The sequence below is a fragment of the Carassius gibelio genome, chromosome B24 (genome assembly GCF_023724105.1).
Source record: "Carassius gibelio isolate Cgi1373 ecotype wild population from Czech Republic chromosome B24, carGib1.2-hapl.c, whole genome shotgun sequence".
Lineage (NCBI taxonomy): Eukaryota > Metazoa > Chordata > Actinopteri > Cypriniformes > Cyprinidae > Carassius > Carassius gibelio.
In genome coordinates this window covers 10,491,959-10,513,443 of record NC_068419.1, presented here as the reverse complement: position 1 = coordinate 10,513,443, position 21,485 = coordinate 10,491,959, and the positions used below count along the sequence as shown (strand labels likewise).

The window sequence follows — 21,485 nt, the reverse complement described above, 5'->3', positions numbered from 1 at the left end:
AGGGGGCCGATGCATCTATGAACCGTGACATTTTTAACCATTTAATGCAATCATGCTGCATAAAAGTATTAAGTTATTTCAATATAACAGAATTCTGTAGGTATACAAACATATACTACTTTCATTTCTTTGTGTCATGTTTTTGTATTTTTGTATTTTTGTATTTTTCGTATTTATATGTTGTATTTAACAGCATTCAGTAATGCAGTTGACAGTGGCAGAAATTATATATATATATATATATATATATATATATATATATATATATTCACTTTTTGTGCATCAAATAATATTTTCACACTTTTTGCATATTTTGACTTGACATTACAGTTTGAAATTACAGACTGACTAGCAATTTATCAGAATAAAAAGATTCTGTAAAACAATCATAAAAATAAACTAAATTGTAATATTACATTAATTTGTTATATTGCTGCTTTATGTTAAACTGCTTTAATTCCTCGTCAATCTACATTCCAAACACCCTAATGGTAAAAATAATAATAAAAAATCTTTGCAAATGAATTAAAAAATAAAAACTTAAATAATTCCATTGCATAATATTTATTCCCTTATCTGGGACAGTTTAAATTGATCTCCGGAGTATTCATATTGTTTTTAGATGTTACTACACTTTGAGTGAAGTTAACCTGTGGCAAATTCAGTTAAATGGATATGATTTGGAATGGCACACACGTCTTAATAAAAGGTTTAACAGCTGATAATGCATAGCAGAGCACAAACCAAGCCCTGAGGTTAAAGAACCTCATAAAACCTCATAAAAGCTCATAAACAGTTTTTTGTGAAGCCACACTTCTGGAGAAGAGTTCAGAAAAGCATTCTGCTTCATTAAAGTTACACAGAAGCATGTAATCTCTGTTAACCTTAATGGAAGAATATTGAAACAACCAGGACTCTGCCTAAAGATGGCCTCCTGGTCAAACTGAGCAACTGATGGAGAAGGGCTTTGGTTAGTGTGGTGACCAAGAACCTGATGGTCACTCTAGTTGAGCTCCATGATCATATATGGAGATAGGAGAAATCTACAGAAGGAAAAACATCACTGCAACACTTCACCAATCTGTGGTTTATGGCGGTGTGGCAAGGCTCAATCCTCTCTTCAGAGAATACATATGAAAACACACTTGTAATTATCAAAAAACAAAAAACACCTAAAGGAAGCTCAGACTCTGAGAAAAAAAGATACTCTGATCTGATGAACCTCGGTTCTAAACATCATGTTTGAAGGAAACCAGCTCTGCTCATCACTTGCAGAGTATCATCCAAAAAGTAAAGTGTGAGGTAGAAGCTGTTTTTCAGCGGCAGGGTATGAGGGACTCGTCAGGGTAAAAGAAAAGCTCAGTGCACTAAAATATTGAGATAGCCTTAAAGAAAACCGAGTTCAAACTATTCAGAGCCTCAGACTGGGCAGAAGGTTCACCTTCCAACAGGACAACGACCCTAAGAACACAGCAAGAGTGGCTTATAGACAACTCTGTTAATGTCCTGGAGTGGCCCAGCCACAGCCTGGGATTGAACCCAGTCAAATATTTCTGGAAAAACCTGAGAAATGTGCATCTGCCCTCATTCAAACTGACAGAGCTTGAGAGGTGAAGAGGTAAGGAGAAGAATGGCAGATAATTGCCAAATGCTGATGAGCAAAGCTTGTCGCATCATACCCCAAAAATACTTGAGCCTGTAAAGGTGCTTCAGCTAAATATTTATTTAAGGGTATGTATACTTATGCAACATACTTATTTCAGATGATGCAATAAAAGTGTGGCTTTTATTTTTTTAAAAATTTACGAAGTTGTCACAATTCACTTTTTGCTTTGTCAATATGAAGTGTAGATAAATGTGGGAAAAATAGTAATTTAAAGCTGTTTAACATTAAACAGCAACATAAAATGTAAAAAAAATGATGGGGTATGAATACATTCACAAGGCAATATATTCAAAGCTGATTTCATGGGCTCTTTAAAAAAAAAACACTGTTTTAAAATATCTTGAAGAGAAGCTCTATAATGACATCTACATGCTCTGTGACATTGTGAATCATATTTAAATGATGGAGCAGCATTTTATGATGAATGTTTTGGAGAAGAGCAGCAGAAATGATGCTGAAAATATAGGCGCTATTTTTACTCAGTTTCAGCTGTCACTCTCTGGTACTTTGGTGCATGGATAATAGGGTCAGCTCAGTGAGAGGCTGCTTCACTGCCATCATCAGCCATGCGTGCAACTATAATCCCCACCAGCAGAAGATTCCATCACACTTTTATTGCATCATCTGACCTTGTGTGGCTTAAAACACTGTCAAACCAGGAGTGGAAGGGAAGAGTACACAAAATAAAAACACACTGACCAACAGTACTTATCTTCAGTTAATAATTGCCTTCTTAGTCTAAAGTGTACTACTCAAGGTTGGTAACATTATTTGGTTCCTTGAGAATGCACGTTTATGTTAGATACATTTCTATGCAGCTTCTCCATCTGAGGTCATAAAAGAGATTAAGAGGTTGTTTACAGTGAGATTAGCCTAAATTACAATAACAGTTTGCTATACATCAAATAATAAATATGCCAAATGTTCACAAATATTTCCTCTCAGAGTTACATCAGATAATAGAGGTGCATTCCTCCTTACTCTGCATTGGTGTACTTATCAGGTGCAGGGTCCATTGCGGGTGAAAGCGACCTAATAAAGCAGTGGTTCAGGCATCGGGCCGATCGCTGATGCATTCCTGGCAAAGTGCGGACACTCAGCTTCACATATTTCTGTTTATGCTCAAATTATCTGTGAGGGTTCAATACACTGAAAAAAATTATAAACGCAACACTTTGTTTTTGCCCCCATTTTTTTTTTTTTTTTTTTTTTTTGCATGCATCATCAAAGCCCTCAAAGATCTAATACTTTTTCTATGTACACAAAAGGCCTATTTTACTCAAATATTGTTCACAAATCTGTGTTAGTGAGCACTTCTCCTTTGCCGAGATAATCCATCCACCTGACAGGTGTGGCATATAAAGCTTATTAGACAGCATGATTATTGCACAGGTGTTCCTTAGGCTCGCCACAATAAAAGGCCACTCTAAGATGTGCAGTTGTACCACACAGCATAATGCCACAGATGTTGCGAGTTTTGAGGGAGCATGCAGTAGGCATGCTGACTGCAGGAATCTCCACCAGAGCTGTTGCCTGTGAATTTAATGTTTTAGAGAATTTGGCAGTACATCCAACCAGCCTCACAACCGCAGACCACGTGTAACCCCACCAGCCCAGGCCCTCCACATCCAGCATCTTCACCTCCAAGATCGTCTGAGACCAGACACCCGGACAACTGCTGCAACAATCGGTTTGCATAACCAAAGGATTTCTGCACAAACTGTCAGAAACCGTCTCAGGGAAGCTCATCTGCATGCTCATAGCCCTCATTGGGGTCTGGACCAGACTGCAGTTTGTTGTCAAAACCGACAAATCCTTACATTCAATGGCTTCTCGCACTTTGGAGAGGTGTTCTCTTCACGGATGAATCCTGGTTTTCACTGTAGGGCAGATGGCAGACAGCGTGTATGGCGTCATGTCGGTGAGTGGTTTGCTGATGTAAACGTTGTGGATCAAGTGGCCCATTGTGGCGGTGGGGTTATTGTATGGACAGGCGTATGCTTATGGACAATGAACACAGATGCATTTTATTGATGGCATTTTGTATGCACAGAGATACCGTGATGAGATCCTGAGGCCCATTGTTGTTCCATTCATCCATGACCATCACCTCATGTTGCAGCATGATAATGCAAGGATCTGTACACAATTCCTGGAAGCTGAAAACATCCCAGTTCATACTCACATACTCACTGGACATGTCACTCATTGAGCATGTATGGGATGCTCTGGATCGGCATATGCGACATCGTGTTCCAGTTCCTGCCAATATCCAGCAACTTCACACAGCCGTTGAAGAGGAGTGGACCAACATTCCACAGGCCACTGCCAACAACCTGATCAACTCTATGCTAAGGAGATGTGCTGCACTGCGTGAGGCAAATGGTGGTCACACCAGATACTGACACCCAACCCCCCCTCATAATTCACAAATTTACTCAGAATACAAAGTGCACACACACAGCAGTGAACACACACACACTGTGAACACAGACCCAGAGCAGTGGGCAGCCATTTATGCTGCAGGTGCCCGGGGAGCAATTGGGGGTTCGGTGCCTAGCCCAAGGGCACTTCAGTCGTGGTATTGTCAGCCTGAGACTCGAACCCACAACCTTAGGATTGGAAGTCAAACTCTCTAACCAGAAGTGAAATAGGCCTTTAGTGTACATAGAAAAAGTGTTAGAAAAAACAAAGTGTTTATCATTTTGTTTAGTATATGTAAGTGGATTCTCTGCTGCAAAATCCAGTTTAGGCTGGATTGCTGTGTTTTGGAACATGATAGTGGGTCATTAACTGGTCCAAGCCTTGTGTTTTTACATTTTTTTTTCTCAAACAGCTTATTTCCAAAAATATCAGCTCGTAATCCACCTCTCACTGTATAAGTCTAGCCTACGCTGGATTAAGATGGTCTAGCTGGTCTCCCAGTTTGGCCAAACTAGTGTTTAGCTAGTTTAGTTGGTTGGCCAACAACCCTCAAAAAACAATAAACAAAACCAGCTTTGGAGACTAGAAAACCACTCTGAGTAGTTTAAGATGTTTCTTTTTTCCAGCAATGGATACAGACCTTAGTAACACTAAAGAAGTCAGCCTGTGAAAATGTCTGTGCAGGCAACACTTCTCTTTTAGCTTTGATAAAGAGTATATTCTTCCTAAGAATCTAAAAACAGTCTAAATGGTTGGTATTGATCTATTTATTTAATGTCAGCCGTGCAGTGGCATTTGAGAGAAAGAGACAGAAGGACGAGGGTTTGTTCCTTAAACAATGACCATGCGGTGACTCAGACCTAGACCTTGGGGACAGAACATCAACCACACAACTTCTCATTTACACACCAAATGAGAAGCACACAAGGAAAAAAGTACAGCAATTTTAGAGATCAGATTAGAGACCTGGTTCACTGCATAATAAATAAATAAAATATATATTTAATTGCATTAAATCTCTGAAAATAAAACATTTGCATTAGTTTCACAAAGTTGCCCAGGTTCTTAATATTCCGAAAAGACCTTAAAAATACATGCTGTTTATATTGAGGATAATCTGGTCTTTATTTGCATTATTATTAGTCAATTAAATTAATATATTATTGATGTTGTATTGATCATGTAATCATCAATCAGTCATTATTAGATTAGTTAAAGCAATTAATGCTGGTCATTACCTAAGAACTTTGCCTCAGTAAATTCCTAATTAGCTGCTTTTTAATTAATTGATTAGGGATGCAGAATATGGTCATGCGGAATATGGTGCTTTGTATTAATAAACAGCCAAGTGATAGGCATGCTAATAAGCAACTAGTTAATAGTGAGAATTAACATTTTAAAAACCTTTTGATCAGAAATTAGATGAAATAAGCAAGATAAAATATAGTCAGCAGGTCATTTTTGCTAAATAAACCCCTTATGGATAATACAAGACCTGATAAGTTTATTTTTGCGATAATGCACAGCTGGATGTACATTATGTTTAGTTTGTCGGTATCAAAATAACAAGACTGTAGGTCTGTGCATGCTTTGATCCAGCTTAAATCCTCAACTAATACCACTACACACAGCATGCAGGGCTAATACACACACAGCTGAGCTGAATAATGAAGTCCTGTGCCTCAGCTAATTTATCGGAACATCTGCTGACCTCCGGGACGAACCTGCTACGCTCATTCCTGAGCCAGATAACAGCACCGCTCTGCTCAAGCCTGTTAGTGTAAGTGTAGACAGCAGCAGCAGATTCTGCACATAGTGAGAAAGTAACAAATGGCAAATTGGAAAGCAGATGTTCCCTAAAACTGTCTAGTGCAGTGTTACAGAGCTGGCTGCATTCAGATAACACTAACAGTAGAGCCTAAAAATCTAGATCAAATATAAAATACAACTATATAATAAGTGAACAAACACTGCAGATAAAAAGATTTTGGTGCAAAAAAAGCTTATTCAGTCTGAACCACTCCACTGACCACTCTGCTTATTACTTTGCTTATGGCAGAGTAGCCACAGCATGCTGCATATTTCAACATCCTGACTATTCAGAAATACTTAACAGTGTTTTGTCAGGAATAATGTACTGCCAGTGAACTATTTCTTATAAGTACTACAAGAACAGAAATATCAAATTACATTGGTATTAACATATCATGTAATTTTACTCCTCAAAGAAAAGGCTAATCTCTTGGACACTAATGGACACTGTTTTTGTCAACAGCAAGGTCATACAGTTATCTGTTTGAATTTGCAGCAATAACAAGTAAATGTGGTATATTATAAGTATAAACAAAGTCCTTTTAGGCAAGTCGTGACACTCGGCCGCCAACTTGGCAACGCCTCCGGGCAGCTATTTCAGACTAACAAGAGCAGGCTCCTAACTAAATGAATGGGCAGAGAGTCTGAACTCCACTTGCACTGGTCACTGGGAAATAAAAACTGCATGTATAGAAACAGCAGTAAAATATGATAAAAATCGCTGAAAATTTTGTATGACTTTGCCCCAAAATAAGGTCTAAAACGCCTTTTTCCCACAGATTATACTTTTACTACGCATGCGCAAGGGTTCATCAACTGTGCGCGTACGTCAGTGGAACCAGACGATAGGCTTAAATGTTTCCCGGCTTGACTTTTAAAAGCAGGTGACTGGCTTTCCAGTGGGAGGGGCGGGACATGTGCATACAACCGCCATCTTTGCCGTTACGGGTTTTCCTTATATAGTTGAATGGAGGATTGAGGAAGTGGCATGTCTCTTATAAATTGTCTCTGGTATAAATCAACCATCTATCAAATATGAAGGGTCTTATAGCAGTTAGACCTTAATCAAGAGGAAACAGCTCTATAACCATAAATGTGATTAACAATGATCACGTGACAAACTTTGTCCGATAAAAGAAAAAAAAAATAGAAAAACATTCTACTTCTGTAGTTAGTTTGGGGTTCAGTCTTTTTCAAGCAACTCCTTTTATAATGCTTTTAGGTAAAAGTGCACTCAGTAATTTTTTTTATAAAAATGTTGGTCCCGCAGGATAGGGACAGGTTTAGTGGTATGGGTAGGTTTAAGCATTTGTTAAGGTATAATGGATGGGTCAACAGTGTAATTATAAATGTAATTACAGTAATTAATTACGGATGTAATTGCATGCAGGTATTTTTTTAATTTTTTTTTACAATGCAAAAACATGCATGTACACAATAAGAGCATTGTATCAAATTATTAATGTAAATGTACGTATATAAGTCCAAGTGGGACCAAAATGCTTTACACATAAAGAAATGAATAACATTTCTGAACAATATGTTTAAATGTCTTACCATGAGATGAGAACTCCAGTCAATCAATAGACTAATATACTGTATGATATTTTGCATGATTTTTCTTTATAGTCCAAATGAATTAATTAAAAAGCAATGATTTTCTGATAGTTTCAAAAGCTGAAAGAACTCTGATCTAATAAAGACATGTGACAAATAGGAAAGCTAACAGAAAGAAATTACTGTCCTGCAGACGATTTCTTTTTGCAATTTTCAGTATTCATTCATTCAGTTTTTCATCCTCAAGGTTGAAAATGTATCCTGCCCACACAGAGATTCTTTTTTAAATACTAAAATCATGGACCAGTGCATCAAGGGAGCCCCATTATTTTAGTTAATGTTTTTGTTCTCTGATTTCTTAGATGATCTTTCAAATGTACATTTTGAGGGTGAGCGTGCACTCCCACATGTCTCCACTGAAAAAGAAAAACATGTTAATGCATAATCTTCCTTGCTGTCATCTAATATTTCTAAAATAAATTGTTGCAGGTTGTTTTTTCCATTATCTGGAAGGTTCCATTTAATATTTTTCAAGCAATTAAAATGATTCAATAAATAATCAAATAAATACATAAATACACTTCTACTAAAGACATGGGGCCGGATAGTGCTGGATAGTTAACTGGAATTATTCTGATGAATCTCATGTCTATAACTCACAAGGGAAGCTAACAAAACAAGGCCAATGACATTGAAAGTATAACGACAGAAACACTGATCACCCCATCTTGTAAATGGTCACAGCACAATCACTCGAAAATCAAGGGACAACCTCGACTACTGACGTTTCCCTAATTTTGCACACTCACTGCAACCTGAGATTCTTTCAGTCATGCTCTCCATGATTTTGGATTCGCAAGGGGCTGCCGGTTTATGTAGTGCTGGTTTCTTTACAAGTATTTGGAGAGACTGTGGGCTTGTTATGTACTCTGTTGACCACAAAAATATTGTTGCTGGCAAAAAGCTCAGAGCTATACTATTTACGAGCAAAGAGAGAAGGGGAAGAGCATATAAAACCTAAATAAACAGGAAATACATCTGTTGCACACTCACACTGCTGCTGTAAGTAAATCCCCCAAGTTAATCAGTCAGCAGACTATGCAGAGTAGAGTCATAAATGACCACCCCAGAGACAGCCATAAACTTGCTGCATGTTTGCTGCATCTGCTCTCTGTCACACCAAGAATTTAGATAAGAGACGTTTTTGGGGAATTTTCTGCCACTCCATAACACTGAGAACCCTCAACTACTATATAATAACAACACGTCAGGTTTTGTTATTATAAAACTTTTGTATATGACCAAAGCATGACACCAGTGTTCGGGGGAGTTTCCAGCAGCTGTTTAAATGACTTCACACTAAAACAACCTTTATAGGCACAGAAAACATGTCTACAAAACTATCTAGACAAGACCAAACCAGCATTGGTTTAAATGTGGATATGTGGATAAATGATACAGACATTAAGAGAGATAAACAGACAGATAATATCATATAAAATAAGATAAGATATGCTAAAATAATGTTATCAATCAATTTGCCATACTCACACAAAAAAAATAGGTTCTTCAGTGTTTTTTTTGTGGTAGTTGTGGTGCTATATAGCACCGGTAATTGATTATTTGGCTCGTAATAATAAGGGAAGAAATTTAAGTGCTATATAGCACCTATAAAAAACCTGTAATGGTTCTTAAGCAGTTCTTTGGAGTGTTTAAGGTGCTATATAGCACCATCTTTAAAGATATAGATGTAGCACTTAAAGTGGTTCCCCTATGATTACGAGCCAAAGAACAAATTTTATTGCTATTTAGCACCATTTTTTAGAGTGTATAACACAGGTCCCTATGATCTAACTGGATGGTCTCATCCCATTCCATTTAAGAGCCAGTTGCGCTCGTGCTATGGTGGATTCACTATTTACATGGCAGAATTTGCAAGAGCAATGACTGAACGCATCTCCAGAAAGGAAACTGACAGCCCGTGTTGCATTTTTATATTTATGTAGCCAACACAATAATAATCTTTTACATCGTAATCCTTAATATTTGGCATGTTTGTGTGCTGCTGCGCATCCCTGTGCGTGAAATAAGCAGAGTGTACATGCGTTGTCGACCAGCCGATAGGTACATATTACTAATGTGCTCTTTAAAAAACAAAAAATAAAAATAGGTTACTGTGCCATTGATTTTAGACCAGGTTTTAGTTGGTCAATGGGGCAGTCTATTTCAGTTTGAACATACCTCGTTTTCAGACCAGCACATCCATAGGCACACAATTGTATGCAAATGCATTTGCTATTTAAACAACATGGCACAGGACGTGAAAATGATAACTGTGTTGGGCTGAAACTAGCAAAAAAACATTGTAGTGATGCGCGGGTCGTCTTCATTAAATAAATAGTCTTAAACAGTTCTGATGAACAAAGCAAAAGGTTTTCTTGCATAATTAAACATTTAATTGTTTGGTCAGACAGTTCATATATTATATATTCACATTAATAAAAAGTTATGTTCTGTATGCTAAATACGAAAACAAGCGTATGTCACCTATAACTGCGCTTTGTATCTGCTGATTGCTGATCGAGATTTACATGCTTGGCCGACTGTCCCTATATACTCTCATTCATTTCATTCTCGAACGAGATATATCAGTTCATTCAACTCGTTTACCTACGAGAAGATCGTATTCGTTCAATACATTCAACAAATCACATGCTCTGTCACATCTTGAGTAACTCTTTGACAGGATGAAAAAGTTCACAGAGCTGTTCACGAGCTGCGCATGCGCTGCTAATAGCGCCGAGTTCGTACGCTGCTGTGGCGGGAAGAACTTCAGTGAACGAGAAATATGACTCAATGGATTCGGTGAACGAGAGCGATTTGTTCACCTAAAATATTCGTTCACGTACGAACCATCATTAGTGTAACTCCCTAAAGCCTATATTAAATATTTGGAATGTATATTTTCATATTTTATTAGGTTCTTTGATAAAGTTACAGTACGAAGGTCTAAGCAGCAACGTTATTCCGTGATGTCCCCGATGCGCGGGGCGGGTCGGGGCGGGTCGGGGCGGGTCAAGAAATGTTACTTTATTTGTAGGGTGGGCTGGGGCGGGCCAAATAATTGCAGAAAAGCGGAACCCGCAGTTGGAAAAAAAGCCGGCCCACGCATCACTACCGCATTATGCCAGGCATATGATAGGACCCATCTTAATTCAATTCAGTGTATTATTTGAGAGGACAGCCATTTGTAGTGGTATCTGACACCATCAACTGTACTCATTCAGTCCCATATGCACTGCAATAACAAATGTACAATGTATATTCGACTCAAAGGTTAAACAATACCCAAAATGCACTGTAAGGGTCTTAGCCAAATGAATTACTGAATCTTGCCATAAGATGGTGAAGAAGAAGGTGACTGCAGTTGAATTATCAATTTTCCAAATTAAATAGATTAAATAGTTTAATGGCACTTTATACATGCTAGTTTTCTTGTCTGAGTTCAACATAAATATTTTCATTACTAATGGAGCTGCCAGCATACTAAGTTTTCTAATAATAATTAAACAGCAAGCACAAATTGCATAAGTGACACCCAGTGTCTGTTTTCATCCACTCTATTAGTGGACTAATAAAGGGAATAGTGAATGAGGGTATAGGGGGTGATTTCGAACACAGCAATTGCCTTGCACATATGGGTGCTCTGATTGATAGAGCATCTCAGCAACCTGAGAAACATGAAACTCTAAGTGAGTGAAAGACATTAAGCTTTTTATTTCACACATGAACAGCACTATAAATATAGTGGGTTATACAGAACACAGATGAAGGACGTTGTCATGGTGCTTGAGCAATAGGTGTCTCACCTCTATTCTTCATGAGTAAGTAAGGTGGACAGAAGTGCATTATGGGGTTTGGGAGTTGGTGGGAGTGTTCTTGGGAGAGGGAGTGAACAGATAGTCAGACGACTTGAGAAAATCTAAAGCTTCCTGAACTAGCTCTTCAGAAAGTGAGTAACTCTCTGTGGGGAAATAAACTTATAATCTGTGGGGAAAACTTTCTCCACACACAGTCTGCTGCCTAAAGCATTTGTTTCCTACTGTGTAAAGACACGACTGGGTTCAAGCGCAAAAAAAATTACCTAAGAGAACCCTTTTATCAAAATATGAATCTAGAACTTCTTATTATATCAAAGCACGTTGATCCTTTTTTACAGCAAACAAGAAGGCATAGTTTTGCATCAGGAACGCTGCGTGCTGCAATAAAACCTCATTATCATGACGCATGCAAATCTCCAGCTGTGAAACTCCTCGTTTGTTTCCTAATGGCCATTTTCTTGAAAAGATGAGCAACTGCAACTGAAAGCAATAATATTTTTTGTTCTTAAAAGCAATTGTATTATAATGAGTTTATCTTTCAGGTATAATGTTTTTTTTTTAAACATTTGCTGATAACTTTTCAGGGAAATCTTATTTTAGAACTAGTTTTACATAATATGCACTTTAAGCAAAATCAAATTCTTTGAGGAAAGTGGAAATTTGTTAATATGTCACACTTTATTTCACAGACTATCAAGTGAGAGAAAAAAAATTAAAATACTCATGAAAAACTAATTCAAAATTATAAAAAAAATATAAAAGTATCTCAATGCTACTAGAATAACCCTGATTTAAATGATTACAAGTCTGTCATTTGAAAATTGTCTCACGCATAATAATTATTTTCTTGTCTTTAAATGTTTTTCTCCAGGACCATTAGAATTCAGTGTATGTGTGTTAAACACACATTCATTTATCTTTAATGAAGCAGAGTGTCAAGATTTTATCATCAGTTTGAAAACAAGCACCATTAAAAGCTTGCTTACCTTAAAATAAAGAACATTTGTGAAAAAATACAGTGGCAGATGCCATTCTTGAAAAGACAGCTTAAGTTTCATTTCAAATGTTAAACATGTTACATCATTTGGAAAACTGCTGATAAGAACAGGAAGCCGAGGTAATGCCAACTAGCTATCTATAAAGCAAAGCACAAATCTTAATCAAACACTACAGTCCTCCAAAGGTTAAGAGTATTTAAAATCCACACAACTCAATTACATGCTGATAATGTGTCGAAATTTAAACAAATGCATTTCAAAATACACTTTGACACATCTACTGCACTGCAACTGGTTGGTCTCAATCAAGTGTGCTGGTTTTCTACATTGTGAAACATCCTCTAACATGCTATTCATCATGAATTCCCATTTTTGCTTAAATAAATAGCAGCAGGACTGTCTCCTAAAGAATTCTTTTAGCTGAATTTTGGTACATTTCATTCCTGAGTCAGTAGCAAAAGGTCTTTTCATTCAGGTTGTGACATCTAGCGATGGTGAGGGTGGCAGACCACTGCGGCATTTATCAATAATTCAAGAGGGTGAAGTGTGCGAAAAGTGCAGATAAGAGGCTTTTGTGAACACTGAAGTGTATGATTTACACTATCAGCGAATGCTTGGGGTTACAATTGCCATGTGTGTCATAATTGAACCACAACTCTACGACATTCTGGTTTTGCAAAGTGCCTAATTTTTCTGTTAATAAGAACATTTGTGAATCTCATGATTTTACATGCATTATTCTCCATGTAGATAGACAGACAGACAGACAGACAGACAGACAGATAGATAGATAGATAGATAGATAGATAGATAGATAGATAGATAGATAGATTCAGCACATATCTGTTTAGATGGACACAAGCAGTTAATAAACGTGGATTTGGCCATTTGATATTAAAAAAATAATAAATTAATAAGTTACTAAAAATACAATTTGCATATGAAACACTTTGAAAATATATTCATATTAGAAAGTTAGATAGCAATAATAATCAACAGATCATAATAATAGCTATTTAAATAAAATCTCAGCCTAAAGTTCCTGTGGGAACCTATTTGTTGTTACTTTATATAGCTAGTAAAATGGGCAATGAATAAGCCTTCGCTTAGGTGAGTGTGGAGACGTGCTAGTGAATCAATAAAATGCGTAAAAATCTATAAAACAGACGAATACATGATGGGGAATTAATAATATGACCTCGCGTGGTTAAACATGTTTATTATTGACGCCTAAATAATTTACAATTTAGATTTAACTCAAGTCATTTTCTACGTTAGACGACTCCTCGCTATCTGGACAGGTCCTCTCACCCCTGCAGGAGGTTAAAAGTTTTACACGTTTAACACAAAAAGTAATCTTACATGTTATAGACATCATAAATAACTTGCTAAAGTCCACAGTATCATGCCTTTTTAAAGTAAAAGACTGCTCCTTCGCTCGTGTCGTGTGCGCGCACTGGCTACTGCATTCTCTTGAATCAGCATCCAACTTCTTGATGGCTTTCTAGTCACATTCATGGTTTTTACTAAATATGCGAGGTCCATAATGTTATATCCCTCCACAAATTAAATATAGGCTACTTCACATCAAATAGATTTAACATTAAAACGTAACCACGCCAACGGTTTGTCTGACTGCACGTGAAACAATAACTAAATGTATACAGTATGCTATTTAAATGACCATAACATAAAACAAACACTTACCGGGGAAAACAAGGAGCTCAGTGTTGAAACCAATAAAACCAATTTTGGGGCGTCCATCGCAGCTGCTTTTTCCTCCGTACTAAATGTTCGTAGTAGCCTATAAAACTTTGAAATCCACAAAGTTCTCCTGCTTTTCTCACAAGCGCGTAAAAGTAAACTCAGTCAAACTGTCTCGTCGGACACGGTGTTGACAGAGGAGCAAAACCTATCAAGTTGAGATGAGGGAACATCACAGCAGTCGTGCAGGTGTGTGGCTCTTATCGTCGCTCGAGCCGCTGACAGTTCAGCGACCAATGAGCGAATCACAGTCAGACCACCAGAGGAGCTTTACAGCTTCACTACTTGTCTTGCGAGATATTGACAATAAACGAGACAAAGACTGCATCAATCTTGTTCGTCATCGGCTTACGAGTGTCTTTGTTGCGTCAGTGCAAAAGCAATAAAAGAAATCTGAATGTGTCTGCTCTTTGTGTACCCCTGGCTGCAGTAAATTACTCTTGTTGTTTTGGTTAGCAGGAGGATGCCATTTAATAAAACTGTTCAATTATCACGGTATACAAAATATAGAAGGGTCCTCTTGTAAGAATTACGAAGAAAAATTGTATTTAATTTCATATTTCAAAATATGTTTTTAGGTAAAAAGTGTGAAGTGCCTTAATTCATGGGGATCTGACATTTACATTAATTATATTCTCTCATTAGTTTTAGTTAATGTAATAATTTACACAAAAATGAAAACTTGAACTATTCCTTCAATGTTCATATAGCATTATTTTAGCTTATCTGATGGAGTTGTCTTTTCTATATCGTTAAGCAGAACCTGATTTTACCAAGTGCAACATGTTCCTGGATCAACATCTTTGTCCAAACATCCTGAGAGGATGTTCTTCCACTAAATAATAAAAAAAAAAAAAATACATGCTAATTATGCTTTCTTTGTCATTAGCAGACACATCTTATCCAAAGTGACTTTTAACTCTATAAATTGTATAATAATTGCTGGCTCAACCTGAGGTTAAGTGCCATTCTCAAGGAAAAGGCACTGATTGATTGGGAAAAGTCATCTGATGAATATTCAGAGACCAACTAATGTAATTAAAACACTGCTAGAATCCATTATTCTGGATGCATGTTTATTATATAAGTGCCTTGATTAATATGTTGTTATGTTCCGTTTCACAGAGTGATCCATCTCAATGCTGATTTATAGTCTAACTACTTTTAAATAAGGAATTACTGCAATTAGTTTAAGAGAGCTTTTCAACAAGAACAATTACTAATTAACAGCATTAATTCAGGTTTTGCTATTCATGTCTATTACTGTTTGTGTGTACACACACACACACACACACACACACACACACACATGCATATATACATACATACATACATACATACATATCTGCCTATCTAGCCATGGTCAAGTTTCTCAATTAAATTACATATATGTTGATTTATTGATATAACAATGGTTTAGAGATAAGATTATCCTTCATTTGTGAGCATGTGATGCTGGATGCAGCTGGTCTTGTGATAAATAAGCTCATTTCTGTGTCTTAGAAGAGAGCTCATTCTAATAATTTTCCATTTAGACTAACTAAATCACATTCAGAGAAAAAATACTCAGTGAAATATCTGTTGACACCACTGAGGATCAGCCACCCCACTTCTGATTGTTCAATGATTGAAATGCTCTCCTGTGCATGCAGTTATTGAGAAACCTCCATTCTGAGCATGCAGCGTTTTTCCTGAGGCTTATTATGCATGTGACATCTCATCAAACAGAATCAGTCGATCTATTTCCTGAGGACGAATGTCTGAATGCTCATTCATTAAAAGTGCGGAGTTAATGTGCCCGAGATCACATTACAGCTGCTTTGTTCATGCATACTTGTTTACAACTACTGCTATCATTAAATTACTCAAATGTGGCTTTCAGTGATGTACAGCATCATTTATGTCATTGATTCAGTTACACAGCATTTCAAATTTTATTAAGAAAACTTTACTGGAAAGTAATCACCCCAGATGTAGACATAGTTTGTTTCTTCATCTGAGTATATTTGGAGAAATTTAGTGTTATATTACCAATAGATCATCTGCAGTGAAAGGGGTGCTGTCAGAATGAGAGTCCAAACAGCTAATAAAAACATCACAAGTAAAATGTGTTTTTAATAAATAAATGCATCAGGATGTTTAAAAAATCCAGAATTTTGCTTTCTCTCATCTGAATCAGTAAAGAAATACACACACTGTTTGCACACAAAAAACAATTTAAAGAGTTCTAAACAAATATGTCTATAATTTTTGATGTGTGAAGACAACAGGGATTGAGTTTATTATGGATTGGAGATGGAAGTATTATTATCATAGATTATAGAGTGGTATAATTTTAGCCAGGAGTTAAAATCAGTGAGATGGTATAATCACCTGAACTCTCATTCTGACGGCACCCATTCACTTAGACTATCCAGTGAGCAAGTGATGTAATGCTAAATTTTTCCAAATCTGTTCCAATGAAGAAACAAACTCATTCTGTCAAAATTTTTCAGCAGATTTTCATCTTTGGGTGAACTATTCCTTTAACAGGAGTGACTGGCACAACTGTGCATTGCATTACATTGTAGTGTTAGTCACCATATAGTTTGTGCATTTATTGTTCTTAATTTAGTCTCATACTATCTTTACCGCTTTTCATATTTAGCTTTATACCAAGCAATTAAAAGGATAATACATAAAAATGTTGCATTGTAAGGTCTTACCTAGGTTTATATGCAAGACACATATTCACTCTAGGGTTTTAGTTACTTGAAAATGCAAAGCAAATGAGAATCTTAACTGCATAACCATTCAAGGGATGGGTCAGCAAGGGAAGGTGTATTCTTATGCAGATTTTTACTTTTGGGTTCCATTGTACTTATTCAGATCTGACTGAAAAAGATAGGGCACTTTTCCCCTACCTACTGAAAACTCCTGACGTTCATTTTTTTCAGTGCTCATGGCTGCGAAGAAATCGCTATTTACAAAACAAACATTTTGGCAACACTTTCAGGTGCCACACCTAGAAAAGAGCTGTTTTAGAACTTCAAATTTTGCTAATGCTATCTGATGTTGCTAGATTTTCATTTCACTGAAGCACCACACTCAGTCACAAATGTCTGATTTTATTAAAACACAACTATAATAACAAATAATAGGCTAAAAAACAAATGATGCGACCCAGGTTGAAATTGGGAAAGCATACTAGAATACTACCTGATATTTCAGAAACATAGTATGAGCAGTGTTACAAATTGTACAATGGTAAGAAAAAGTATCTGAACCTTTCTTGTTAGAATGAGCTGCCACCATTAAAACCTGGTCGCCTTATAACCCAGAAGTGTTGTTTTCTGGTTGACGTCACAATTGTTTCATCTGTTCAGATGAAGATCTAAGGGTTTGGTACTGTATGTCAAAACCACTCACTCAAATTGGCATATATTGATAAATTATACCTCACTGGGCTCATGCTAAATATAGATGAGTCTGCCTTCTATTTCCATGCATCAGTTACCCAGAGCTCCTCAAACTTAATGGCCCAAGAAGCCTTAAAAAAAGCTTTGTCACTCAGTATAGCGCTTGGAAGTTAAAAAACTAGACGGGAAGACTTCACGTTTTAATTGACATGCCCTTTCACGATCATGACCAAAATGTGGGCACAAGATGACTTTCTGGAAAGTTCCTGTTTGCCATATTCCTCAACCAATCAATGAAACCTGTTTGGATCAAGTTCCTTTGAGGCTAAGGAAAGTGTGGGAATTCTAAAGTGCCAGACATTTTTTTCAGCACCTCTTAAAAAAAAAAAAAAAAAAAAGCATCTGTTTCCTTTTTAAATTACCACAGAAGTTACTTTAGAAAGATTCATTTAAATCTCGGATACGTCATTAGTGATACTATTCAAGGCTTCTGTAAAAAGTAACCAGCTTGTTTTGCAAGTGTATGAGTGGAAGAAAATGTGCCAGTCAGTAATTAACAAAGTTAGTTGTGTTCAGGCAGAAAGTCATTACTTTGCAGTAGGTGCCAACATTGTTTTTTTTTAACAATCACTTAATTGTTAAAAATTATTAGGTGTCAACTTAATGATCCCACTGAAGTTATCAGTAACAATGAATAGAAACGCTTTCACCAGTAGTGTAAACAATCTGATGGAAAGCAGAGAATTATACTTTACATACTGACCTTGTATAGCCTTCATAGTCATGTATTACATTAGACGAAAGTGTAGCAGATGACATTTTTTATGTAAGAACTTTAACATGTGAGCAGCCTGTTCTCATTTTACAGTCATTTCACAGTAAATTATTATGCACAAAAAAAACTTCTGTTTTGGAAAACTGGCAAGCATAGATGACAAATTGTTCATAGAGTGCAGTGTGCAATCCACCAAGAGCTTATGAGTGTGTTAAGATTAATGTGTAATAAATAATGTATTTGTATTACATTTAACCATAAAATCAGTTGAAAGCATTTATTTAATTTGCACTTAATTTACACTTAATTCGCAACTGCATGCCAACTAAATTTAATTAGAGTATTAGTAGATTGTTAGGTTAGTGTTAGTAGAATAAACTGACATGTACTTGCAAAGTTAGAATATGTGTTTTGTGACCACCAAAACAAAGTGTTAGCAGATTAAACAGACATTTTACTATTGCTCTACTGATAGTCAGTTGATATGTAGTTACAAAGTTACTTATAGTTAGTAGAATGTCTAAAGTGGACTATCAAAATAAAGTGTTACCCAAAACAGTTATACATATAAAAATATATATCAATGTTTTTTTGTAAATATTTATGATAAACTTTTTCATTTTTCTGAGTGAGTCATAATTCAACTGATTTGTTTTTTTAAAAAAAGATTCATTAAGGGGACAAAACAAGTATCTTCTCTCTTTATGGTTTTATAAAAGTTAATTATTGACACATTCACTTAAATGATTCATCAAATCACTAATTCATCCACAAATGCACAGTAGTTTATTTTGCAGTGGCTTCATTTGGAACCATTTTCAATGGCAGAGCAAAAATAGACGAAGTAACTCCTGTGTCCAAAATGTTAATATATAGGTCTATCAAAGCAACATCATTGTGATTCTGGTCTTGTTATATGTTTCCCAGAAACTGTTCATAAGTTTCTCTTTACACAGAACCTCCCATCATACACAACTCGCACCTATAAACACAATTAGACTGGTTACAGGGCCCAAATGACCACAGAACTGCTGCCATGGCAGAACTTTCACCTTGTCTATTTATAGAAGTCATTTTATGTGCAGAAAGCACACAATTGGAGCTTAGTGGACAATCAAGTAACCATAATAATATGTGTTTGTTTACAGAACGAGGCTGAGGAATGAGGAGCCACACAGGAGACATTATAAACCATGTGAAAATAGGGTGCTTTGGAAAATATGACAACCTCGCACTTCACAGCGCCAGTCCAGTACTAAATAGCCTTGACAGCATAATGGACATTCAGAGGTGAATAGATATTTTTAGACCCAAACTGTTCACTAAACATTACTTAGCCAAGTTTGTCTTTAGAAGTAAGGGTTGCATAGCTGGAATATTAAGTCTGTGAATGTTTGAGACGTTCGTAATATATTAAGTCTACTGGTGGAGAAATATGGACCAAATTTTTCAAAAGTTACTCTCATTTGGTTCTCTTTAACCCTAAGATATTTTTTTTTTTTAAGTAGCACATTTTTTGCAACCCATTCATCTGTTTTTCTATACAAAACTATTTTAAATGAGAAAAAAATGTAGGGCAAGACTAGATCTGTATTCAGTAAAAAATATTTTTAATCTATAAAAGTGGGCATTATGTACACAAAAAAAAAGTCAGAGGACTTGGAGATGTCAGTCAAAAATACAAATAGTTTCAGATAAGCCATATACTTACTGTTTTTGCAGAATTTTAATACAAATTGCAATATGTTGAGGCAGTATTGTTGCAAAAGGGGTTTTGCTTATTCTTAGCCTGCATGAAACTTTTTTTATATATATAAAAAAACACACCCAAGAACCTTACTTTTTGTTTTTGATATCAATCCAAAGCAGACAGATGGGTATATGTCATGCAAGGATCGTGATTGAGAATGGATTTCATCCTGGTTTGAGGTCACCTGATAACACCTCGGTCCTTTTTGAAGTGACAGATAAGGTCAGAAGTGAGAATGATTTTATTCCATGTTGCGACTGTGACACCAAGAGAAGGGAAATGTAGTGCTTCTGCTACCTTTCCAGAGAAATGAGCAGTAAAAGTGTGATCTACGGAAGTCCAGGAGCCAGGGGTGCATACATTTTTTTTCTTATATACTAAAAATGTATAAAAGATCTCCAGGCTATTATTTGGCAACATGTCTTTGATGTTGCTGTTAAATCATACATTGTGGATTGCAGTCATTTACCATTCATCTATTCGCTTCCTAGTGCTACTTCCAAATAAAAGTGGCATCTGCTTTTGACTTTCAAAAGAAGCGACGGATTCTCCCAGAGGTCATTATCCTGCCGGCATGAGAGCAGGACCCCATAGCTGGAGTACTGCAGCTTATTGAGCTTTTCAAGGGTACGGGGACAGCATGGTCACAGACCGCACTCCTAAACAGCCTATTTATATGAGACTAATTAAACCACAAAGCCTGAACTGAAGCAGACAGCACCTTTATTGTTCTCCTCTGTGCTAGCCAGTTAGTTAAGAGTTAGAGCGGCTGTGTTAGGATTCACCGTCATTAATGTTCTACCACCTGGTGTTAAAAATCCCATGGTACATGATACTGTTGTTCCCTCTAGGTTATGGCAGATGCACCAGTTTTTGAGTCTTCTTTTTCTATTTTTAAAGTTTTGACAGGAAGCAACTGTCATACAAACTGTTTGCCAACATGCTCAAAGAAATTCCGTTAAAGTGGGACTTGTTACTTGTTGATTCGTGACAAAAATTGCAGCATTCAAAATTGCAGCATTTCCGTAGCCTAAAAATACATCAGTGCAAAGTTAAACTCGATGTTCGCTTTACTTTCGCAACTCTTGCCTTCAAAAACCCAATTGAATCTAACTAGAAGAGACAAGTTTATCTCAAAGAATGCTTTGAATCCAACGGGCCACTTTAATAAAAATAAATAAATTCTACTTTTTATGTCTTACAGACCAGAAAGCTGGTGCTCTTGGAGCCACATTCTCAGAACTAAAAAAAAAGCGTAATTCTGCGGTACTGGCAGCAAGACTTAAAAGATTTACTAAGAGCCAATAAATCTTAAAAGCCCTCAATCCTGGAAGGACTGATATCGACTACTCCAAGTTTTTGAGGAATTTTGATTTTGATAACATGTTGGGCTCTTAATGCTAAATGTCAGTGGCCTTTAATCAGCTTTACTGCCATGAGATCTATATTTCTAGAGCTAT

General features: G+C 36.5%; 1 protein-coding gene across 1 annotated transcript in view; it reads right to left on the bottom strand.

Annotated features, from left to right (window-relative positions):
• Positions 1-14,420, bottom strand: part of vipr1b (vasoactive intestinal peptide receptor 1b) — a 52,217-nt gene extending 37,797 nt beyond the window's left edge. The window contains exon 1 of the mRNA XM_052596775.1: positions 14,046-14,420. Within this exon, the coding sequence (XP_052452735.1) occupies positions 14,046-14,102 (57 nt within the window). The 5' untranslated portion in view covers positions 14,103-14,420. The remainder of the gene's footprint in view (positions 1-14,045) is intronic.
• Positions 14,421-21,485: the final 7,065 nt, after the last annotated feature.